Source organism: Larimichthys crocea, chromosome XXI (assembly GCF_000972845.2).
Source record: "Larimichthys crocea isolate SSNF chromosome XXI, L_crocea_2.0, whole genome shotgun sequence".
Lineage (NCBI taxonomy): Eukaryota > Metazoa > Chordata > Actinopteri > Sciaenidae > Larimichthys > Larimichthys crocea.
This window is the reverse complement of record NC_040031.1, coordinates 14,505,649-14,530,520: the sequence shown is the minus strand read 5'-3', so window position 1 is coordinate 14,530,520 and position 24,872 is coordinate 14,505,649. Positions and strand designations below refer to the sequence as shown.

At 39.5% G+C, this 24,872-nt stretch overlaps 2 protein-coding genes across 2 annotated transcripts; one reads left to right on the top strand and one right to left on the bottom strand.

The window, feature by feature from the left end:
• Window positions 1–627: 627 nt before the first annotated feature.
• On the top strand, window positions 628–11,756 carry LOC104940673 (AT-rich interactive domain-containing protein 3A-like). Its single transcript, XM_027273187.1, has 9 exons — window positions 628–943; window positions 1,528–2,142; window positions 6,519–6,593; window positions 6,693–6,765; window positions 7,658–7,841; window positions 8,871–9,121; window positions 9,238–9,522; window positions 9,610–9,699; window positions 10,441–11,756. The coding sequence occupies exons 1-9, from the start codon at window positions 920–922 to the stop codon at window positions 10,578–10,580; spliced, it is 1,737 nt and encodes a 578-aa protein (XP_027128988.1). The 5' UTR covers window positions 628–919; the 3' UTR covers window positions 10,581–11,756.
• Window positions 11,757–16,815: 5,059 nt separating this feature from the next.
• On the bottom strand, window positions 16,816–24,217 carry LOC109138975 (golgin subfamily A member 6-like protein 22). Its single transcript, XM_019260892.2, has 23 exons — window positions 23,662–24,217; window positions 23,510–23,574; window positions 23,127–23,412; window positions 22,851–22,945; window positions 22,647–22,767; window positions 22,424–22,549; window positions 22,154–22,279; window positions 21,959–22,060; window positions 21,726–21,854; window positions 21,412–21,641; window positions 21,058–21,322; window positions 20,912–20,976; window positions 20,752–20,815; window positions 20,558–20,651; window positions 20,394–20,439; window positions 20,217–20,286; window positions 19,598–19,676; window positions 19,419–19,501; window positions 19,236–19,334; window positions 18,643–18,765; window positions 18,393–18,524; window positions 17,525–17,585; window positions 16,816–17,259 (listed from the first exon to the last, which is right to left on the bottom strand). Exons 1-23 carry the CDS (start codon window positions 23,821–23,823, stop codon window positions 17,117–17,119), a joined length of 2,766 nt encoding a protein of 921 aa, XP_019116437.2. The 5' UTR covers window positions 23,824–24,217; the 3' UTR covers window positions 16,816–17,116.
• Between the last annotated feature and the right edge of the window lie 655 nt (window positions 24,218–24,872).

Here is a 24,872-nt window from a genome sequence, read left to right as displayed (position 1 = left end):
GTATTTTTAAGCACTGCCAAAAACAGTGGAACAGCGTCCCCTATTCCTTACATAACACTTAAAATAAATATCTGGAATATTTGGGTAAATTTGATTCAAGTTTACTGGTGAAAGCCAGTTGTTGACTTTGAAATTCCTTCTTATCCTGTCATAAATCAGTTCATGTCAACAACATTTGCCTTGGGCTTTTTATAGAGGGGTGGGAGTCACTGTAGCCACTGGTTCCCATGAACGCAAGATTTCCATTATTGTCCTGTAAAGAATTAGATAAATTGTTATAAAAATAAGAGTGTCAAGGTAAATATTACACATTTTTAAATGTCACCGTGAATAAAGGAAATGAAACTGCAATACCTCAAACAGATGACCCCTGTGCGTTTTTACGCACTTTATATTTATCCTTTTATATTTATCCATGCTCTAAATGCGTAAATGCGGAATGGAAAATGGACCCTGTGGATGTGGAAGTTAGACCTACTGTATATGCTTCAGACTAAAAACGCGTTTTTCTTCTATTTCATCAGAGGTCGTGTTACCTTAAATGTTTAAGATAAAGGCAGTGGGTGGGATTTCTTTGTAAAGTGGGTGGGTAGTTTCCACAGAGATGTAGGAAAAAAACCCACTTTACGAGTTTTACGCACGGGGCGGGCCTTTCATTCATGCAAGTTGGGGGGTGTAGGCCACTCAGTCAAAGACAATCAAAGATGTTTCAGTTTCCATGCGCAGTGACCAGGGAGGTAAAACGCAGAGCATTTATTACCCCTCCTCCAGCCAAGAGCACCCCGGCCTCCCCACTACGGGGGTGTTTAAACCACATTTGATCTGAATACCATTTTTCTGCTTGGAAAACTGGTCATGCGATGCGATTTATATCTGTCGGAGGAAAAAAGAAAAAACTAGATACGACCTGTTGGCGGTGATGGATTACTCAAAGGCGCAAATGGTGAGTGTCGACGACTGTTTGGTAACGCTAACACTCGTGTTTGGTACAGTAACAAAGCAAATGACTAGTCATGTAGATGTTTTAAGCAACATTTGCCCTTTGTGGACGAAGTTTTCCATTAAGTTATTGTTTGAGTTGTGTGTTTTTCTTGGTAATTATTACCATAGTCCAAATATTCGCAGGTATATGCGCTGAAAATAAAATTTTCCTTTTAAAAAACTGAAGAAACGTGAAAGGAAGTTCTCTATGGCTGTATTTAAGTAGTTTTTTACCAAAGTGAGGACACTGAAGGAAACATTTGTAACCTGCCACTAATTTATTCTCAGCTGGATGGATGTTTTCTGTTAATGATTGTTTAAAGCCATCAAGATTTTCCATTTGAGGCCAAGACAGCCTCTCTTTGCCAACATTTCACTTGAATATAGGTTTGAATCCACAAACAAACATGTATAACTTTACTTGAACAGCACACCAGTGTTTAAACCTTAATTTGGGTCTTGTTGAAACCAGTTTTGTGTGTGAAGTCTTGGATTATTTGCTGCAGAAAGATTTTCCTTAATGAAGTTTGTATTTTTTGTCCAAAGTCGAGCTTATCCGATGAGGGCAGTTCAGCCGGGTTTCCACAATTCATTCCTGCTGGGGTAAAGTTGGAGGCGGTGATGGAGCAGCTGCAGAGACAGCAAGAGGCCAAACTGGAGATGAACCTGCAAGACAAACATCTTCTTCACGCCCAGCTCTTGTTTGCTCAACATGCCGCCATTGCAGCGAGAGCTTCTGGATCCAGACTAGACTCTGCGTTACTCGGCAAAGCAAACGGACAGACATATCAAGCAGCTCAACAAGCTTTGAACAGTCAACACAGCAGAATAGACCCAGATGATGAAGACGAAGACTCAGATGAGGAGGATCAGGAAATAGAGCCTGAAGAGAATGATGATGTGGAGGAAGATGAGGATGAGGAAGACGACGAGGAGACTGGGCCTCATCAGCAGGCGAAGAAGCCTAGACTCCAGCAGGTTTCAGGCCTCCCCTTTCCTCCTTATTCAACATCTCAGCCATCTGCTGTGAGGCCAACGTCTCCACCTTCAGCAATAAAACAAGAGCAAGAGGAAAAGGAGCTGCTGTCTCCTGCAGGCCAACAAGCCTTCACTTCACCCAATGGCTTCGGTGACTGGGGCTATGATGAGCCATTTAAACAAGTAAGTTATCTTCGATGTGACGTCCCAAATCGAGGCAATTTAGTTTCTCTTTGCTGTGTTGTTTACCATCTTTTATTTTGAGGTAGCCATAGTCTTGGCTCATCTTTACAGAGCGGCTATAGACATCTTAGCTGGTGTGTGTTTAACTATTAATTTTGACTTCTTCCCGCTGAGGGTCAGGAGGCACTATTCTGCCTCCTGTTGTCTTGTATTTAGGAGAAAGAAGCGTGTCCCTTTTGGCAAGATACCCAAACATAATAATGTTTCATTACTGGCCAGGCCAGAGATCTCCTTCTGCTAAATTTCACTTTATGTCTGCCACTTTCCAAAATGCCAGACCGGCCTAATTGGTCTTGGCTGTGATCCCATATTTACTGTTTAAAGGAAAGGAGGTGTAGATGGGGTTAAAATGAGAGCAGAGGATTCTGGAAATAGCCTCAAGCATGTATTTATGAACATGGTTGATTGCTGTAAGAAATTACTGGGTAGGGGGTGGACATTCATCTCATTGTATCTCCCTCTATGGTAAAAAAAATATGAGATCTAGAGCTAGTATCTATGTTTTCCAACAGATGTTTGACTACTTACAGGAAACAGAGGTTGCCCTCATAGATTTTCTTCCCCTTCTTTGCGCACACCAATCTGATTGGTTCTTCTGTGTGTATTTCCCTTGAAAAGGCCCCACTTCAATACAATACGTTATGATTAATGAGGCCTGCAGGCAGAGGGACAGCTGGGTTTGAGCCTTGCAGCATACCAGCAAGCAACTACCCATGAAGTTAACTTGCAGTAGTTGCAAAAGAGGCTTTTGGTATTCGTTACCAGTTTTACACACTTCTTTCTCAATATTTAGTACGTCCCTCTGTTGTGTGTTTTGGTAGACGTTACATGTGAAGTTAAAAGTTAGAGTTTCTCTTTGTGAATCCATGGTTGTTGCACAAAGTTATGTGTTCATTAGCCCTCTTTTTGAAACCTCGAGAGGCTCATAAAACTCACTGCTGACGTAGCTGTAGCTCAGCGGATAGCTTTGCATAATTTAACTGTCGCCTGGCAACGCTAAATGGCAGCTTAATTCAGCTGCGAGTAATCAATACATTATATGGCTACTGGAGTGAGAATGCATTTCCTTTCCTCAGGCGAGCACACAACAGCTGGAGCATTGAAGAACATTTCTTCTGTTTCAGTTAAAAGCACAATGATGAGACGTGACAGGCTGATGTTAAAAGAACTTAATGTATGTACGTGTTTGTTTGTTTGTAGTCAGTTTTTCTGTTACTTAATGCAAAGCGAGGCGTTTGCTGTTAACATCTTCATATGTGCTCAGATTAACTTTAGATGCTGGTTAAATAAATTATATAAGAAAGACAGATTACTTGTGATATTTAATTGTATCTGGTTTACCTGATTGTTAAGTAAAGCTAAAAAAGCATTTACCACTTTATCATTTCTAACTGCATTTGTAAGGAACATTTTTTTTTAGCGTAGCAAGCTTTAGTTAAATTATCTATCCGGGCACAAAGTTAAAAATGCTTTCTACTTTGCCTAAAATGTAGATGCTTTTAGTAGTTTTTCAGTGTGTAAAAGTTCACAAATAGTTTGAAATGGAGTCTTTTCTGGTTGAAATAGTTGCAATGATTAACTCTTGTTACCATTTTTTCACCGTAACATTTTGTCTCTCTGTACTGATCCTTTAGCTGTTTCTTCCATTAATTTCATCAGGGCAAACATATTTGAAGATCTCAACTATGCTGTACAAGCCTCGCCATGCTGCACAGCCATTGTTCAGTCCTTGTGTGCAGTCACACTGTACACCCTTAAACGTAGCATGGGCAGGGGTCAAAGGGCCTCATTCGCTCCGAGTTCAGCCAACAGCACAACAAGGGGGAAGATAAATGATCTTGACTTGTTTGGGTTGATCCACTAATTTGATTTGGATTATAAATGTGGCCGCCTGCTGCAGTTATGTTGAAATTTAGTGAGGGATATGTTTTTACTTCCTCTTCTCTTTTAATAAAGCTTATAAGAGGTAGTTCCAGTTAGTCTAATGTTGATCTTAATATTTCAAATGTAGAAAGTAGAATTTTCTTTTTTGTTTTTTTTTTCTATCTTAACCGGTTAAATAGTCACTTTTTTTTCTTTCTTTTTTTTTTACAAAACTACTTTGAGTATGCATTAACCTGATCATTTCACATTTACATACATAAAATCATCTAAAAGCCTAATAAAATCTAGCCAACAAAAGAGACCCTTTCCTGACCCACATACTGAATACTATCAGCATTCCCAGGAGTAGATGTGTGAAAACTGTGTGAGCAATTAACTGAAAGCTCTTTGTTAATAGATCCGCAGTAGGTCTCACTTGCTCATCAATAAGTGGGGGAAGGGTTTTATTTCCATTTGATGGTGAAAAGACTGGGATGTTTATCTACCTTCACATCAATAAGCTTTCTGGCGGGGGAGTAGAAGTCCTTTATTAGAAATTCTAAGCTATGAAGCCATTAGATGTGTTAACAGCTCTGCCACCACAGTTATATTGTTTTAACCAGTTTAACAACTGAAAACAGAAGAAGGGAAAAATAATTTGGTGTTTAAAAGCATTAAAACAGTGATGTGATAACTAACTTCTGCAATTATGGGGATCTATAAAGATCCTGTTAAACAATAGAAATTACAGTTTATTTAAAAAAATATATCCTCACTGAATCTGCTGTATCACATGTGTGGCATGGATAAATAGTTCAAATAGATATCTCATAAATTGTACAATAAATAGTTAACTAAAAGTACTGGATAAATGGTTAAAATGAGTAGCTAAAACTCAACTACAACTCAAATAATTAACTAAATGTAATGGATTAACAGTTAGCTAAAGGTAATACATACACAGCTAAAATAATTAGAAAAAAGTAATGGATTAATGGTTAAATACAGAAAGGTAATTGTTAAATTTCCAGCTTCTATTATTGAAAGAGTTGGTAATACACACACTGAGAGTTAAATTGTTTAAAAGACAACTGTAACAATATCCGTGTTTATACAGTTGTTGGTGCTAACATCCAGTTTTAAAGTCAACTGAAATGAATGCGGATAGGGCTGTGGGGGTTACATCTGACAACAAAGGTTGGAAACTACTGACTTACAATATCATGCATCTGTTTGTGTGTCAGCATTTACAGTTTGAATTGTGTTTGTACTGTAAACACGAGAGTTAAAGTTGGACTAGAAGCCAACAGATAATTTGTCCCCATGTATTTATAACTTGAAACGGTGAAATGCTGTAGTCATCAAACCCCCCCGGTAGGATCAGGTTGCCATACCAAAACATTTTAGTGAATGGGATAATGAGTTTAATGATACATTTAAATGCAAGTAAAATTGTTATGTGAAGACAAAGAAAAAACAAAAACAGCCCCGTTATTATGATAAGCCACAAGGAGACAATGTGATGATGACGATTGGAGCATTTGATCCTATCTAACACAAAAACATGCCTTGTTGTGAAAAACATGCGTGCTTTGTTTGAATATAAAACATAAAACAAGGACGTGAACTGAACAGCATGTGATGTGATTGTCCCGCATAAGCCCACAGAAAGCCAACCAAAAATAGATATCCAACAAAAAACATGTGATTTCACTTCATGAGCTGCTACTAAATCAACCATTCTAAAATAAATTAATTGTGGTGTCAGTTTTGAATAAGATGGAGAGCATGATTTAAAAAAAAATGATAATGACGGACCATTCTTAAGACACGCATCATCATGCAGCTCTCTGTGCGCGTTAGCAGGACAATAACCTCTCAGCAGGCTTTTCCACACTGTTGCACACACTGCCCTCCACTCACATTTTTAACCTTTAACTGTCATGTTAAGGGGGAGGTGATGGAGGAACAACATGCCGTATTAAACCTAATGAGCATGGGGCCTGTCCATTAATCTCCCTTTTTACTGTGCCCATCTTTACACAGACACTCCCTTTGAAAAAATATGCATTAATGTACACGCAGAGAGCAGCAGTACAGGCGGCCAGATGCTCAGGACGACCAGCTGTTTACTGTCTGATTGTGCTGCGGTTGACAATGTCAGGGCGAGAAATAAAGCAGGTTTGGAAGCACATAGTCCGTGAAGAAAAGTGACAAATACAAAGAAGCCTTAAATAGGAATAGTATCTCAGTGAGGATACAACATCCCAATGTTTGATTTTAATAATCCTTGTCTATATATTGCGTGTCTGCCAGTCAGTATATAATGTAACACCAGCCATGGTATAGTACCATTTGTACGTCCATTTTTAATCAAAAATAACCTACTGGAAATTAACTTCTGCGTTCAAAAAGACAAACACTGATGATTCTCTATGTGGATGTATTTACAGAGAGGAAGTGCCATCTGGGCTGAGGATACTGACGGAGGAAAAGTAAGAGGGGAGCCATCCAGAGACTTTGCCAAGGTTAGTAGATTTGTACGATGTATTTAAATTAGAAAATACCTGAAATCACTGTCGACCATCTTGTTGCTAATGTGTTTTTCCCTCTCTTTTAACTCCCAGCTTTATGAACTAGATAACGACCCACAGCGGAAGGAGTTTCTCGACGATCTCTTTGTCTTCATGCAGAAACGAGGTATGGCTTGGTGTTAGTTTTTATAAATATTTGTGTTGTTTTTGTGAGAATGTAAAGAGCTCTTCCGTTCCCTTCTTACTTAATCAACATGACTCTATGTCAGGATTATTTTGAGCATCAAATAAAATAAATAAAGCAGTGATGTTGTTGAGGCACTGCTGATGACTGAATGATGCTATAATAATGTTAAACAGTCATACGCTGATGATCTTTGGATCAGCTGAAAAGTGTTTACCTTTTATGTGTAGAATAAAAATCATCTCAAATGATGCAGTCTTATCAAGTCATTGAATTCACCATTTCCATTTATTTAATTTGAAAGATAATCAGGAATTAAATGAAACAATCACACAATTAAGTATGCATAAAGTACTGTATATTAAAGACAGTACTACAGATTAATATGGTCCAATGATAAAATAGCTTTTATAGATGAATAGTCAGCAACCGTACTCTATGTGTGCAAAGTTCATGCCTCTGGCAAAAGTGTATGTCTCTATGCCATTTGTCCATACTAAGCACAGACTAATCTTATTTCTACAACTGCCTTTTAGCCTCCTTTATTAATTGGCTTTAGTCCAAATCGGGATTGGATGGTTTAGATGTCAACCCTGTGATCGGCATGCACTGCTGGCTCTAAAATCACCCTTCCCCCAGCACTCAAATCAATGCAGCAACAGAGCTGCTGTTGTGGAATTATCCCCACCCCCATCTGTCTGAAATAAGCTTCATTAGAGAGGTGCATCCTCTGTGATTATGCCTCCTAAGCCACATTACCTAACATTAACCCTAGGCCATCAGGTTCTCTTCCTCCTTGTTCCTGACCTAAATACTGTTTTTTTCTTATTTTATGCCATGTGCTTATCTATTTATTATCTACTTATTCTTTCAGGAACACCTGTTAACCGCATTCCCATCATGGCAAAACAGGTGCTTGACCTGTATAGGCTTTATAAGCTTGTGACAGAGAAGGGAGGCCTGGTGGAAGTTATTAACAAGAAGATCTGGAGGGAGATCACCAAAGGTCTTAACCTGCCCACATCTATCACCAGTGCAGCCTTCACCCTGCGCACCCAGTAGGTGTCACTTTCATTCATAACAGAAAAGATCAAAAACGTGCTCCAGTATTAGGAAGTGAAATCATCGCATTACATTACACAATCAAAGTATAGTAACCACAATAATTAGTATATTAACAACAAATAAATTAGATTCTCTATTTTTACACCACGGAGAGATAATGCCACACCAGGGAAATTCATTCACAGCAGCTTGTATACACACGGTGGGTAAGAAATGATTTATAAAGAAGAAATCTAAGAACTAATTGAAGAAAGTTGTGAAGTCATGCTGGTGTTAAAGAGTCTGACTGCTGTTGGAATGAAGGCCCTATGGTAGCGCTCCTTCTCGTCATGGTGGGTGTAGCAGTCTGTTGTTTAAGGTCCCCACAGTCTCAAGAGAAGAGTTGTTCATGATGGATGACAGCTTCGCGAACGTCCTCCTCCCCGCCCACTTACTCTATGGAGTCTAGGTGGCAGTCCAGTAAAGAGTCGGACTTCTTGACCAGTTTGTTGAGTCTTTTTCTGTCCCTCTAAGTGCTTCCCCCTCCCTATAGTGTCATGAAAGATTTTAACCTGCAAACTCCAAAGAACCTCAGTCTATCAATCTATCTATCTATCGGCAGCTATGAAATCTAATAAATGTGCTTACAATGACCATTTCATGAATGAATTAATATATTCAGGTGTTTCTGCATCTTTAAATGCTGCATGGATAACAAAATAATTTAAAATCAATAAACCCACCGGCTTTGTTCATTTCAGATTAGTTTACATTTTTCTTCACACGTGAGTAAGTCCTTAAGTAACAGTAATCAAAGAATGTGAAAGTTTTAGCTTCTCCTTTAACTTTAAATATGGTTATTTTAGTAGCACTTAGCCCAAATTGCTCAGTATTATTTATGTGGGTGACATTGAAAGCCACATCTTTGAGTAAGTGAAACACAAACTGAAATTCTTAAGTCTAAAGATCTAATTAAAGTTTGGAAATTGAGTTTAAGAAGGGATGTTTGTCCATTATTTATGTATTTAAACTTTTCTCTGTAGGTATATGAAGTATCTGTACCCGTTTGAGTGTGAGAAGAAGGGCCTGAGCTCTCCAGGTGAGCTGCAGGCAGCCATCGACAGTAATCGCAGAGAAGGTCGACGTCCCAGCTACACCAACAGCCTGTACCGCTACTCTCCCTCCCCGAGCTCTGCTCCACATGCTCTCATATCTTCACCATCGATGCAAGCCACCTCAACCGGACACAACGGCCTGAATACATCCGCTAGCCCAATTCTAAAGAGAAAGACAGGTATGACTGTGCATGGGGAGCATTTTATCTACAGGGGAAAAGTAATTTTTTTTTGTTTTGTTCTGATTTCATGACACATTTAAAATGTATTTCCTCTTTGATTTTCTTCCACTCAGATGAGATGTCAACCTCTGTAATATCCAGCCGGCTGCCTATGGCTCTGGCGCAGCAGCAGCAGCAGCAGCAGCAGCTGGCACAAGCTGCCACACTCGAGCATCTGAGAGAGAGGCTGGAGCGAGGAGGAGCAGGAGGAGGAGGAGCTGCAGCCGATGGTCCAGAGAAGAAAATGATGCAGATGGCGGAAGAGCAGCAACGCCTCATGCAGCAGGCCCTCCAACAAAACCTCCTGGCTTTTGCCTCTCACTTCAACCCTATGAACCTCAAACTTAACAATGGACATGGTGAGTTGTCTTTGCTGTTATGATACTTCCTTATTACTTTCTTCATCTTAGGAAAGTTAATTTTAGTATTTTCTTCTTCTCCCACAGAAAGCAAACAGGATTTGTCTCTGAGTATCTCCACTAATGGAGCAGCCAGTATCAGTGTATCTGTGGAGGTCAATGGCACCATTTACTCAGGTGAGTAATCAGACCTTTCTTTTTCTTATTTTTGTAGGAATCATTAGGAAAGGTGTTTTTTATCCATTTATATTTAAATTGGTTAAAATGTAGTTTGTAAATTATTCTGTGTATTTTTTTCTGTTATTTTTAGGCAACTAAAATCCCATTTTACTCAGTTAAACTATTTGGAAATGTGCGACTTTTTCTGCTTTTTTCGCCAAGCGTTAGACAAGAAGATGCTGTAGATCTTAGAATCTTGTCTCATATTAGTCTGTCATTAAATATGATATATAGCGCCAACAGGCTTTCGCTTAGTTTAGCATAAAGACTGGAAACGGCTTGTGTGATTCTGTCAGAAAGTGAATCCACATCCAAACATCTCTAACGTTGACTAATTAACACATTATATCTAAGTTGTTTAATCTTTTCCAAAAACCTAACTGACCTAATCTAACGAAAACAAAACTGTTTACTGTGTGTTTACGGGGGACTATTTCTTGGTTGAGAGCATTGACTTTCTTCCACGACTTGTGGTTTTTACTCTTCTTTTATATGGATTAAACAAACAGGGTTAATAACATGTTCATTATGTACACTGCAGCACTAATGGATTTCATTTCACTTTATACAAAGTAAATAATAACACTAAATTCTCCCCTGATCTTGAAAATGATAACTTTGGCAAATATGACAAGTTAATTGCACAATACATGCTTTTAATGTCTATTGATTTGAATAGTTTTGATCTCTGCATTGCAGGAATGCTGTTTGCCCAGAAGTCAGCTGCTCCTGTGGCGTCACAGGCTGTAACTCTGGCAGGAACAAGTGGTTTCAGTGCCCTCTCCTCCTCACACAGTCCTTCCTCTTCATCTTCCACCTCCTCAAAGGGACCAAATTAAGGCTCACCGGCTTTTAAATCTGTTCGGATTGAAATTATTACACAACATACCTCTCTTGTCGGACAAGAACCGTGTGAGTTATTGGGGGTAATCAGCTGCAACATATGGAGCAATTCAGTTATTTCTAGCATTGTTTTTGCCATTACTTTGACAGTGTAATGTGCTTTAAATAAGTCAGGAGGACACTGGCCTTTTACCTCAAAGGCTTTCATATATAGTATACTTATTGTAGTTTCAGATCACAGTTTACCTTAGTGCCTGTTAGTAGCAAAATGTAGTGGGATTAATGTCGAAAGGGCTTTACAAGGTTTGTTCGAAAGTGTCTTTAGAGCAGAGTAAGCACGATGAGAGCCAATGCGAAGTCTCTTTCTATGTAGCTAATTATCAAACAGTTCTGTAGCTGCCTTTTCCAGAGTAGAACCGTGTGGTGCTGCTGATGATGACCAAAAAGCCTTAGTTCAATGTCATAGCTCCTGTCTGTAACTGTCAACTTTCAGGGATTATTTACACTATCAGTTTCCACAAAAATGATGTGTCCTAAAGAATCAAATGGCAAAGATATTGGTTGCAGGTTGGTTGAATTTTTCTTTTTCTTTTTTTTTTTAAATGTTTTGCATTGTGTGTTATTTTAGTTTTTTTATTTTTTATTTTATTTAATCATTTGGCTCTATGGTTATTTCATGTCAGCTGTCAATCAAAGGCAAAGTGTGAGAGACGAGGTTTCTCTTGGAACCTGTATGTGGGATGGTAGTGATACAAATTTACCTCAGTTGACTTCCCTCGTTGGTAAGTTTCTCTGGAATTTCTTCTGGACTCAGGAATGTCCTCTGGACACATCATTGTTAGACTGTATCTCATGACATAATGTTGTGTTGTGTTTGTATAAACGCAGAGAATGTATCGTTAATGACCTCAAACTTTTTGACAAGTGAACACTGAAAGAGCTCTACCTCACTCTTCTAGAGATATATGCAATATTTAGCGTGTTGATTTAGCCATCTGCTGAAATCTTCTGTATGTGGACAATCAAGCAGACATTATTGCAAACAAATGCCACTGTGAATTTTACAACTGTAACAAATCAGACTTGATGTTTAACTCTGTTTTGGTCTTTGATTAACATATTTCTTGGACATGTGGCCATGAAGAATAAAACAATCGTGTGTGCTGTAGAAAGACTGTTGTGTTTTTTTGTTTGTTTTTTTACACAGTCATTGTTACGTTTGTGGCCTCCTCAGTTCTTTAAAAATTAGGTTAAAATATTAGAATATTCCTCAAAATGTTAGCTATTCCAAGAATTCACTTGGCAAGCATGCAGTTGTAAATTAATTTGTTGTTAATTGAGTTGAAATTATTTTGTCACACATACTGATCCCAATGTCAAGCATGAAAGCAACAAAGTGCTTTAGTAAATGTACCGGTGATAGAAGCTAAATTTACTCAAGTGTTTCTTCTTCACTACACCAGACACACACTAATTCAAGAATTCATATCCATAAACATTTATCAATATTCCATTTGTCCATATTATATTTTTCCAGTAAAAATCTTCACATAAAAGAGGAAGCACAGAAAGAGTCTGTATTGAAAGTTAATTCCTGAACTCTGCAGCAGACTTACGACGGAGTACTAATGGAGATGAGAGCTCATGGGTCAGAGGATGAGGGCGGGGGATGAGTTACAGGATTTACTGCTGGGATAGTTATTTTATAGCGACATTGCTGGAGTGGCATCTGGATCACTGTAGAAGAAAGATGCTACAGGCACAATTGAGAGGTATTATGAGATCTCCGCCCGCAGTCCCCGCCCGCCAGAGAGAAATAATACTGGTCAAGTCACTCTGCAAATGAGGAGATCACTGTCCGCGGACGAATGCTGGAATATACAGTATGTAGCAGTCAGGACAGCAGGATGATTTATCAACTTTGAACAGGAAAAGACACCTGTAGCATCTGCAGAAGAACTATGAGACATCCTTTTCATGAACTCTGAGGATATCATGTAAAGTGCATGTTTTGTTTTTTCCAAACCTGAAACTTGTGATTCTAAATATTTAAGATGTTTTAATGGGATGCAGATGTTTTTGTGCCCTTTGGCACTTCAACAATGGCTTTGACTGATCCTGTGGAGCAGAATTACATGGGCCGATATCTCCAGGGCTGAAAACCAGAATGTGTTTTCAGAAGTCAAGCAAGTCATCTTCTTTACTGGGAACTCTGGGCTTCCACTTGTGAATGTTTTGAAATAGCCTCAGACAAACCTTCAGCACACTCTTGGCACCATGCCTTACCACGATGAGGAGTATCCAGGTCAGCCTCTGTGGCAGTCTGTGCTTCTCTTCTGCTGTAAAGGTATGATTGAGGGGATCATGGTTGTACTCTTCTTCTGGCTTCTGGTGCAGGTCCTTTTCACCAAACAACTAGAAGGTATGGTTTTAAAGGATACGTTCACATTTTTAAAACAATATTCACATGCTCATATTGATGCTAAAAGATGTTTTGGTCACTGTAATCATCCCTTCTGTTCGGTCATGATCTTCATCTAACGTAATTCCAGTGTAAGCAATGGGGGACAAAATCTACTGTCCTGTGGAAAAATGCATGAAACCAAAGTTAGTATGAGACATAATCAGCTCAAATCAAGTAGGTATCCAAAGTAACTGTGTGTTATGTGTTATGACTAATTCAGTGCATTTTTGTACAGACCAAGGACTGTGGGTTTTGTTCCTTATCTTTTACATTGGAATCAGTACTTTAATATGACACATTGGTTCTATGCTTTCATGACAGTGGGGTAAAATTGTACATGCATGAGGGTAAAATATGGCAGTTTTTATATTCTATTTGATTTTACTCTTCTCTGTTATGTCTGCAGTTCACCTCCAAATCCTTCTTTTGGTTGGACTGATAGTCTTCTGTCTGTGTTTGGTCCTGGGATGTATTATGTGCTGGAGGCACAGTCAGATTTGTCCAGAAAAAGACAAAGATCCTGCGGCACCAGCTGCAGCTCCTGCTGAACCTGTGTCCGTTGCCCAGCACCCGCCTCTCTCATCGGGGTCCAGGCAGCAATACGAGGAGCTGGATGGAGATATACTCGAGTACCCCTCCACTTTCACCAGCCCTGTCCCTTCAGAGGGTGAATTTACCTCTCTGCCATCTTCGAATAGAGCTACAGCTGCCTCTGAGCAGAAGGAGCAGCCAAAGTCTTATTTTTCCCTGCGCCGCCTCAGCACACCACCACTAACATCACCCCTTTATAAACCCATAGATCCCAGTCATGCTTCCCTGCCTGTATTTCCCAAACTGGGAATGTTGTCCAAAACATGTAAGGCTCTGCAGAGGCGCTGCACAGTGACTGGGGGTAGTATATATTCTAATGAACACAGCAGGCTAACCAGCCCCAGTGCTGCATATCCTTTTATGCCTGAAGAACCAATCCCGCTGGGTCCACTGAGCTATGGCACTAGTGCCAGCTGCCAGCGGCCAATATCACCAAAACCATGCCTCCATTTCACTATGGCCTTCTCTCCAGAGCAGCAAACCCTGGCAGTCACTATCCTCGGCCTCACTGAGACACTCCACACACTGGAGGACGTGTCTGTGCTGGGCAGCTTGCTGCCTCTGTACCCCTGTCCTATACAAGCCTCTGCCCAAAGCACTCTCAGCCCTGAGACCCACAGCCTGGTGCTGCTTTTGAAGGTGAGCTCTGTGAAGGAGCTCCAAAGGTGTGTACTGAGAATAGCGGTATACACAAGAGAACCTCAAAGTCTGAGAGGCACTGCACTGGGTGAACTGGAGGCTGATTGTGGAGGAAAAGACTGGAGGGCAGAGCATCCATTTCACTTCACGAAAGAGCTCAACCCAAGCAAGTGGAAGCTAAAAAAGGTAGTGCTGTATTGAATTATTATGTGCGGAGTATGTATTTATTTTTACGGGGCCTGGCTGCAGTTTCCAAAGTCAAGAATAAACAAGCTCTATATTACACATAATATAGTGACACCTGGGAGTTTTGGGGGCTCTGGTCAGGAGCAGATAGTGATGCTGTGCTGGTTACCTGTTGAAATCTGCTGAAAAAAATCAAAGGATTTTGTTTTATATTATTATATTATTTGATTTATGTACATCTTGAGCAATTTGTGTCATTTTGCACAGTACAAAGTAAAAGCTTCATGTGGCATTTCCTGTCAACTGAGGTTTCTCCCTCTCTCTGCTCTTTGAACTTTTGCCCTCTGGCTGCATGGTCTGATCTCACAGGATGCATCGACGTGTAAGGGGCTTAGCTGTCCTCCACAGATCTTCATTTTGCTTCAGTATCAGACCCTGACCCACTGCATCAAGGCCACAGTCCTCAGAGCAGATAATCTAGACAACTTTGCTGACACGGCAACAGCAGCAGCAGCAGGTAAAACCACAGTTTAATGTCCCTATAATTTGATGAAATATGCATTTGATTTAGAGATCCCATAGAGGCATTATGTAAGCACGCATGTACTGAGTTAACTTTTGCCTTACAGGGGCAGAGGTAAAGTAATTCCCTATGTTTGCTTTTAATGTTTAGGGGATTAAATGATGTCTTACAGGACCCGAATGCAGCAGGAGATCATCCCTTTTTTTTAATGACATTGTGGTTTAATCCTTCACTATTCACAATCCTCAGGAAAATGTTCCAATCTCCTCTGGATCTCTGATCTGACAGATCTAATCTTTGTTTGCATTAGCCTGTCTAAGCATGTTTTGTTTTTTTTATTGCAAACAAGAACATCTTTTATTCAGAGCCATTAGATTTTATGATATCTGTTTCATGTGCAGTATGTCACATACATCTGACTGGGATAATCTCTTTTTGTTTCATATCCGATCTGAAAGTATGATGAATATTTAGACGGCAGAGAGCAGACTGGACTGCATTACTATGGATGGATAAAGACAAGGTTTCAGCACGCTTTTGAATTTCCAGTACATCCAGTGTGCATAAATATTTTTTTATGATGTGATTGTTCAAAATTTCTACCTTTTGATATTGATATTGTGTATTTTAGATCTAAATAATTTATACAGAGACCGTGTTGAGTTAAAAAATGTATGCTTGTCTGCATCTGTTGGGTTGGCCGCTATTAACACAGCAAAAAGCAGAAAGATTTAACACAGAAAAGTAATATATTTTTGGTTTTGTGGTATATCAACTCAAGTTAGGACTATGTAGGAAGTCTGCCCAGCTTCATTTTTAATCTTAGTTTTCATGTTTAATCTTAATTCTTTGATAGATTTTGTTTCACACTTCATAATCTTTGTGTGTTTGTTTCCAGAATACCAGGTGGTGATTAATCTGCATCATGAAGGAGCTGTGATCAGCAGCAGAGAAACTAAGGGAGGATCCTGTACCGTGTGGAATACTTCTTTCCTGTTTGACCTGCCTCCAGGAGACATCAGTCAGATGCCCCTCATGCTTGAATTCATAATCATGCAGGTAAACTTTGCTTTGTGAACTCACAATCACTGAAAAAAATGTAATTATACTGGAACGATCCTGTGATTTCTTTGTCCCTGCTCCTCTCTTATGTGACAGAATCAGATCCTTTCAGAAGGCAAAGTTCTTGGCCGTGTCCGAATCGGTGCAGAGGCTGCAGATGCTGGACGTGCTCACTGGAGGGACATGTGCAACCTGCAGGTGGAGCAGGCACGCTGGCACACCATACAACCAGAGCCTCCATAGAGCTCAGTGGACTTGACATACCGTATGAACTCATCCAGAATAAGCCCTTGTCATGACGGCGCACACAGCTAATGTTTCACTTTATATATCCAATGATGTGTTTACTGACATTGCAGTTCAATAAAATCTTTACAATGGCCTTATTTCAATACAATTTGAACACATGAATTTTTCTATGGGAAAAGAGTGAAAAACGACACAGTATGAGTTTAGAGTTTCTTAGATAGATATTGTAAAATGTTGGAGAACTTATCAGTCATCTCTTATAACCATTCGGCCTGCTCTCCCAGTAAATACAGGAAAAACATGAAGTGAGCAATGCAGTCTTTATACTGAAGGGTTACTCTAGTATTCAGTCCCTATCACCGAGATACACGTTTGATGTATGCGATACACACAAATATACTTAATATACTCTGATGTGCATCTGTATCTTTCATTTGTTGGCTGTAGAGTCTTCTGAATGTAAAAATGATGTGAAAAAACATATCATGTCATATAAATAAAACACTTTTTTGCCTGAGGAAGCTTGATGAGTTTTATTAACACTGTTGTCTGAGGTATGAATGTTCACATTTTTGTTGTTGTCGCATTGTATTTTACTCATCACCACTCTGATTTTCTGCTAGATTGACCTACAAGATATCAGACATTTGCAAAATATTCTCTTTAAATTGCTAATGGAAGTTAGTCATTACATTTATTTTGAGTACAAAAACATTCAGTAAAAGCTATAAGGCACAACGTTGGCTGGTGCAGCACCCTGTAATGAATGGTCAATTTATAGACCTGTATATAGTATGTTTTTACCCAATGAGAACACCTCATGAGTCCTCTTCATCTTCATCAGGGCTACAGATATCTACAAGCTCAGCCAGGAATATGCCATCAGGATAGAGGGAAGGTGCACTCTTCTTCTGCAGGTCGGTCTCATCTGAACAGTGAGACAGGTTTGGTTCTACTGTCGCTAAATCAGGAAAAAATGGGAAACACAAAGATGAAATAATCCAAATTCATTTTATATTCTTACTCATGCAGAAGATCAAAGGCTAAGGACAGAAAATAGGACGTTACGTTAGGACGTTTTTAAATTAAACAATGTGCTCCACATCATTTAGTCTAGCTATGCATTTGTGGATATGTCCCTGAATGAGATGAAACTATAAACACGGCACAGACCACAGCATACGTCTACGCTAATGATTATTACACGGATTCATGCATAACTTCACCTTGCAGCAGATTCACATGTTTTGCCTTCAGGCTGCTGATTTCTGCACTCATAGCTGACATCTGGCAGAGGAGAAGAATGGTTTCAAATCTCTAATTTCATCATTGTGTTGGGAGATATTGGCTTCCTGTGCAGATATTTTCGGTATCTTTTAGATGAATGATTTTTAAAGAATATCTTTGCCTGTTTCACAAATTATTTTTTAATAGCAGCCAAAAAAAGATTAACATTTAAGACAATAAAAGACGTTTGCAATTTCTTTTTTAGTGTTATTTCAAAGTTAAAGGCTGCATGTATCCGCATTCAACACCACTTTTACCGACCTAGACTTTATCATATAGTCTGGATGTTACTGACTCTGTTGTCATACAGTCTCAAGCCTTCAGTATAAAACAGTAACATGTTGTAACTCTTTCCTATCCTCTTATGGTTGAGTCAGCTGTGTTCCGGCCGAGTGGTTCACTCCTCAGCTTCAAATCCGATTATTTACAGCCTAGAAAGAGTTATATGTGAGATTTAAGCTGAACTATGCTTGTTTTACATTTAAGTGGTTGTGCAGCCAGGCTGACACCCCTCCCCATGAACTGTATGTTCTTTGATTAAAGCAGAAGCTGGATTAGTGCTGTCTGCACATACTGTATGTGTCTATTTATATATGTGAATGAATGTGTGGGTACTTCTGTTCATTTTATGGTATAATCAGTGTTTATTCTAGTCATGATTTTCATCAGTTGCAGATGTAAATACATCATTTCTGAAACATCCTAGCATGCAGACAGGCAAACATAGATGGTCTTTTGAGTCGTGTGATTGCCGGAGGTTTTATGTTATGTTTTAATCAGACATGATTCAATTTAAGACATGACAACCTGTTGGTTTTGGTTGTGGACATTTTCCTCAGTAGGAACCTCCTCTCCTGGCCAGTCACTGTTCTCCTCGTCCTCTTCAAACACTGGCATCAAACCTGAGCCCTGCTGCCAGCTCCTCCTGTCCACTGAACCCTGAATGAAAAACACAAAATGTATTCACGTTAGTCTAGTCCATTTTATTACTCTAATTGTTTATTGGTCGGGATTCTTACAGTATATTTTATCAGTTTTGATTGTTGGGGCTTCTTACTCTCATAACTTTAGATGCTGGAGTCCGGTCTTGTAGTGAGGACGCTGCTGTCTGAGCTGGAGCTGGTCTGCTGTCAACCTTTCCCACCTCCTTTCCCTCTCGCTCCTTAAAAAGACTCTTTAACTACAAACATAATGAGATACAGTGTATTTCTGTTGTGATTTACTGCAAATATAAATACCCTTTTATTAGAGGTGGAAGAAGTGCTAATAAGTAGTGATACCACAGTTTAAAAATACTCAAAATTTAAAAAATATAGGAGTCAAACAGAATACCAAAAATGAAAGTGGTTATTTAATGATATTATTAGATTATAATCTTATTGAATCTTAATTTATAATAATAAATTATAATGTATATATACATCATGATGTATTTTTAATCTGAGTTTGCAAAGTAAGTAGTAAAAGATATTTTTAATAGTTGAGTTATTAAATAAATGTTTCAAAAGTACACTGTTTGTCTCTAAAGTGGAGTGGAGTAGAAGTAAACAAAACGTAGAGCTGAGGCTGTTTTATTATTTACTGATTAGTTCTGCAGGTATTTGATGACTAAATGTGTCCAATATATTGGACAGGCATCATACAGTATACCTGCTCAGTGACCATCCTCCTCTGCTGCTCCGCCTCAAGATGAACTGGACTGACCGTTTTATCCTTTCCGGCTTCAGCAGATGGTTTCTCATCTTTAACCTGTAGACAAGGAGTCAGTCATTTATTACATTCATCACCAGCACAGGAGGCCATCTACAGAGGTGTTGCTGTTATGAACTTTACTTGGTAAAGCTGCCGAAATGTTTGAAGTTTCTGGACTGCCAATGTTTTCTCCTGCTGCAGCTGGTTCGCCCTCCTCTTGCTCTCTGAAAACAGGTGGAGGAATATGTTTTAGAGCCAGTGAGAAATAATCAACAAACTATCCTCTGTAGCTTTTTTTTTTTTCAAAAACAGGCGCACACCTTTTGGCTGAGTGCTCAGTGAGTCATTGGGTGGGACACTTGCTTGGCCTTCATCATCATCTTGACCCCTTTCAGAAGCCTTTTTTCAGAAGAGAAACATAAATGATAAAGAAAGAAGAGATGTGCAAGTTAAATCCCCATTCATCATCGTCTGCTGGTTCATGTGGTTAAACACAGATCAGTGTTTGAGACTGCATGTTTAGGGTGCAGTGACTGCACCTTGACCTCCAGAGCATAAATCTTGAGTTGAGCCTCATTTTTTTCCATCTCTCTCTGCCTTTTTAGACCAATCAAAGCTTCCTCCCTATCACGGTAATCATGAAAACCTGTTACATACTCACTTCCTAGTGTTTAAAATAATTAGTCAGTCCTATATCTTTCAAAGAAAAGCTTACATTTTCCTCAGTTCCTTCTCTCTTTCAGACAGTTATTGCTTCAGGCTTTGAAACTCCCTGCTTTGCATACACCCCTATTAATAAAAAAAATGAACGGACAGTATTCTACACAAATATTTACCCTAAATATGTATTTACATAAAAATACACCATTGCACAACAAATGTATTTGCACCTTCACTGTGGCTGAAATTGAGTTCAGTGAAAGAGGAACATCTTGTTACCTGAGGGGGTTTGTTTTGGCTGCTGCAGGAGTGTGATGGTGGCTCCCATAACAAAGAGGATTGTGATAAGCTGATAAACAGATAGTAGTACATGATAAAGACACAGAATGCAGAATTTCATTTGGATTTTGCGGATGGTGCATTTTGAAAATGAAAATCTCATCAAAATCCACTCACTCTGTCGCCGTTTCTTTGTCCCGAGTCTGCACTGAGGCTTCGCCATCTGCAAACACAAGGTCACAGCAGTTTAACACCCCCTTGTGTTTAAAGAATAAAATAACATTTATTTTCTGGAGTTAGATACAAGTAAATATGCATTTCTCCGCTGCCTTTTTCTTTACATCTGTGAAGCAGTGCCTGGCTCCTGTTCCTTTCCAGCTCCAGCTCTTGCTTGCATGCATCAAGCTCAACCTTCAGCAGGGAGTTGGATTCCTTCTGTTAAACAGCACACAGTTAAATAACCTGTATGTACATATTCAAAATTAGATCATCTCAGTGCCCTAATACTGACAAAGAAAAATCAGAGATATACCACCTTGGCTTTGGTCAGCACTGCCTCCATATTAGCTTTGTGCTGCTGCAGATTCTCAATTTCCTCTCTGCATGTAGAAAAATATGTTATCAAAACAAAATGGGTAATAATAGGTAATAAATTAGCGTAATTAATGATTTTTAATTAATGAAAATTGACTCACTTGTCTTTCTGGCCCTCTCTCTTAAGTTTTTCAATCTCACTTGTCAGATTTGTTTCTGCTTGGAGCTGAAAATTAGATTTTTAATTTTGAAATTTGTGGTTCTAAAGTTTAGATTTTGTAAGTGAGTGCTAAAGGGATATCCATACCTCATTTCTGGATTTGTTCTTTTTGAGTTGCTCTAGCTCTTCTTGTGTCGACTGCAAGGTCAACGCCGCCTTTTGCCATTTTTCAGTCCAATGTGTGACCACAGCTTTTAGTTCATCTATGCTCTGAACTCTTACTGCGTCTTGTTTCTGATACTCTTCCTTGCACAGGTGTAGCTTCTCCTCCTTCTCAAGGACCTCGGCCTCCAAACCCAAGCAGCGATCCTGCAGTTTCACTTTTTCTAATTCCAAAGATTCCACAGATTCCCTGGAAAAAAATAAGTTTGATCATTTGGGAAATCATACAAATTTGCATAGCTTAGGGTAAAAAGTTAGTGTTCACCATCAGCATCTCACCTTAGCTGGCAGTATTTTTCTTTAATCTCTGTTAGCTCCTCATGTCGACCTTCATTCATTTTACTCAACAGTTCCTCTTTTTCTCTGATCAGCTGAGAGCATTCTGCCTCCAAATCTGTGACCCGTTTGGAGTTGGTGACCCTCTCGGCTGTTATTTCCTGTAGCTGAGACTCTGATGTATTCAATTTCTGCTTAATCATTTCAAGCTCACTTGTCAGCTCTTCATTTTCCTGGTTGTGATGACACAACAATGAACATTTAATAAAAAGAATCCAGAAAAAAATTAAACTTAACAAAAAGACAAAGCCTTGAACCTCTCTGAGATCCTTTGATTGTTCCTTCGTCAGAGCAGTGTCCTGATTTTGTTTGTTGTCCTGATCCTGAATGACCCCACAACCCTCTGTCCCAAGGACCTGGGACGTCTGGTACAGATCTGTTTTCTCCTATATAAGACACATGCACAAACACCTCATATTTTCATGTTTCATATAGTCATATTATAATATTAGATGCTTCAGACATTGTAGTTAAAGATAATATATGTTACCTGAATCAGATGATCTTTGTCAGATTGAGGCCATTTTGAGGCCTTCAGTTCCCTTATATCATCCTGTAGCTTCAATACTTGAGTCGACAAGATGGCTTTTTCCTGAGAAGAATAAAAGACAATTTACGAAGTTTGATTTTTACTTTTATACATTTTTATGATCTAGAATAAGGTAATATTGAATCAGAGACAGACCAGGCATGCTTCACTGATCTTGTTGTTAGCTTCACTCAGCTGTTGTTGCACTTCAGAGTGATTTAGTCTTGTGTGACTAAACTTCTGGTTCATCTCCTCTATTTGGTTCAACAGCGCCCTCTGTGTCTAGGTACACAGAATACAAAACACACACAGATTAAAGGTGGAATAAAAAGAAAATGGCAGTACAACAGGCAACTTCAGAGCAAGTTCTTGTAAACAAGACTGACAGTACATTTTTAAATTTCCCTTGTAATCTTTTAAACTGACCTCTGTGGATGTCTGTAGTTTCTGGATTGCCTGGTTTCGTTCTTCTTCTTGAGTCTTTGCCCTCGCCTCAGCATCTCTCAGAGCCTCTCTCAGCTTGCATAACTCTGTATCAACCTTCTGCCTCTCCTGAATTGAAGACATGCATAAAATCAATGTTGGACAAACAGAATAATACATTACTTAAAACAAAATCTATTTTTATAATGCATAAAGCTTTACACACCTGCCTGTTAAAGTCTTCTTGATTCACCGGTGATGATCCAGTTCTTTCGGTTGGTTGATCATTGCTTCCTCTGTCTAAATTAGATCTCATTTGCATCAGGTCCTTTTCCAGCTGTAGGACCCTTGTGAGAGAATTTCACATGAGGAATTTCGATCTTTTCTACAGTCATTCAAATGTTCCTTTCCATGTTTTTGTTGCACTTACTTTTCATGGAGCTCTCCACGTTCCCGGCTCTTTTCAAACTGGGATAATTCAGCTACCTCCCTCTCCTGCTCAAGGGCACTCACTACCTCTGGCAGCTGTTGTAAAACAAAATAACAGGACTCTGTGTGCAACTAAGCAGATACCAATATACACAAACCTATCCAAAACAGAAAAACTATAAAACTTCACCCTGGTCACCCAAAACAACAAGTAGTAAGAAGGAAAAAGATAATAGGATTTGCTTACATTTGCATCTAAATGTACTTTTTTACTTACTTTGTGTTTCATGTCTAGCAGTTGTGCTGTACTTATGTTGTATCTCAGCTGTGAATTTCTAGTTGTCAGACGTTCCAGCTGAGTGTCGAGACGCTCATGAGCATCCTGCAGCCATTGCCCCACCTCTGATTGTCTAAAGCTACTTGCACCTCGGGCAGCCCTTAATTCGGCCCCTGGAGATGGAGGAAAGGATCGTGTAGGAGTCTCTGGCGTCAGATGGGACAATGATTGCCACTTCCTTAGACCTGGGTCGTTCTGTCTGAAGGCACCGGTGCTCCCAGATGTGCTGGAATACATCGAGCATGTCGGCAAGATTTTATTAGAACACCCAGAGTTGAAAATTAACATTTGTGGTTTAAAAATTAGATACATTTTCCCGTCACCTTGTGCTAACTTTGGACATAAACCCTGTCCCAGAGACAGTTGCCATACCACACCATGCTGAGGTCTAAAAAAAAAAGAACACACACTTTTAAAAAAAACAACTACTTTGATCAAACTGTTTTGCCACAAAAAGAGTATATCTGGGTCTTACCTGGGCCGTAAAGCGAGATTTGGTGTCCCACATGTCGAGATCCGTGAGAGAAAATGGACTTGAACTTCTACACGAGGGTCTAAACATCTTAGAGTGTCCCCCTAGATCTAAGCTATGACTTCCCTTTGTATGGGAGAGGCTACAGTCCTCATCTCCCCACATGTCTGCTCAAGCAACAGGGAAAGATTTTCACACAAAGGTGGCAGCTGGAGGTGTCTGTCTATTCTAGGATCATGTCTCTTGATATTTCCACTGCTTGGTTGATGGTCAACAACTAGTTTTAGCACCGCATGACTATTACAGTGTGTTTGTGATTAAAGACCCTTTAAGTCCTAGTATAAATTTGTTCTTGACACCCTTTTCCATATCTAAATACAGGTGGGTAAAATATGAATGATAAGAAAAGAAACACTACTTGTGTTGCTTTAACAGCTGAAGTCTGCACAAAATGGCACTTGCTATTACAGTACCTTGCTGCAGAAACCCTCTCCTCGCCACTGACAATGCTCGTTTCATCTGCTTAAGCCTCACAAAGCTTTGATTGCAAGCTGTTCAGTTGTCCTTGAAGTGAGGATCCATGGTAACCTATGTACACAGGACGCAGTGGGGTGGGTGTGTCAAGAGCTAACACTTCTGGGATGGTCTCCACATGATCTCACTCTGTCTGCTCACTGGCTGTTTGTTGACACTAGTTGTTAAGAACATTTTTCCAAACAGTGATCATAAGATTCATAGCATACCTCTGTTTATTTATGACGATGGTTTCAGCATGAATTGTGATTGCACACACAGAAAAATTCATTCTTACGTAGGTAGTTTTTAAAGGATTTGATTTTAGCTCCAGGGATAAGTGAGAATGTAATAGATCACAGCTTTATAAGCATGCTAATACTTCACAGCTCAGTGTGAAATATTGCATGCCACTGACTAAATGACAAAGAGGGTTCTTTTCATATGCTGGTCAGGCAGTTACCTACCTTTTAAAAATATCCTGAGGGCAGCAGTAGCTCAGTCTGTAGAGATTTGGCTTGGCAACTGGAGGTCCAGTATGGAGGGTGGACTGAGAGCTGGAGAGTTGCTAGTTCACTTCCTGTTCACTGACGAGGCGCCCCTGAGCAAGTGAGGGAGTGAACACCCGAACTGCTCCCCACGGTGTGATCTTTGAACACACCATCTGAGCCCCTTGTGTGTGTGTGTGTGTGTGTGTGTGT

Excerpts from the sequence above, each read along its gene's own strand:
- LOC104940673 (XM_027273187.1), top strand. The coding sequence starts at position 920 with ATGGATTACTCAAAGGCGCAAATG. Across the intron at positions 6,766-7,657 it reads TGTCTTCATGCAGAAACGAG|GAACACCTGTTAACCGCATT; the intron begins GTATGGCTTGGT and ends TTATTCTTTCAG. Across the intron at positions 7,842-8,870 it reads GCCTTCACCCTGCGCACCCA|GTATATGAAGTATCTGTACC; the intron begins GTAGGTGTCACT and ends TTTTCTCTGTAG.
- LOC109138975 (XM_019260892.2), bottom strand. The coding sequence starts at position 23,823 with ATGTGGGGAGATGAGGACTGTAGCCTCTCCCATACAAAGGGAAGTCAT. Across the intron at positions 22,768-22,850 it reads CGTGGAGAGCTCCATGAAAA|GGTCCTACAGCTGGAAAAGG; the intron begins GTAAGTGCAACA and ends TTCTCTCACAAG. Across the intron at positions 18,525-18,642 it reads CAGCATCTAAAGTTATGAGA|GGTTCAGTGGACAGGAGGAG; the intron begins GTAAGAAGCCCC and ends TTTTTCATTCAG.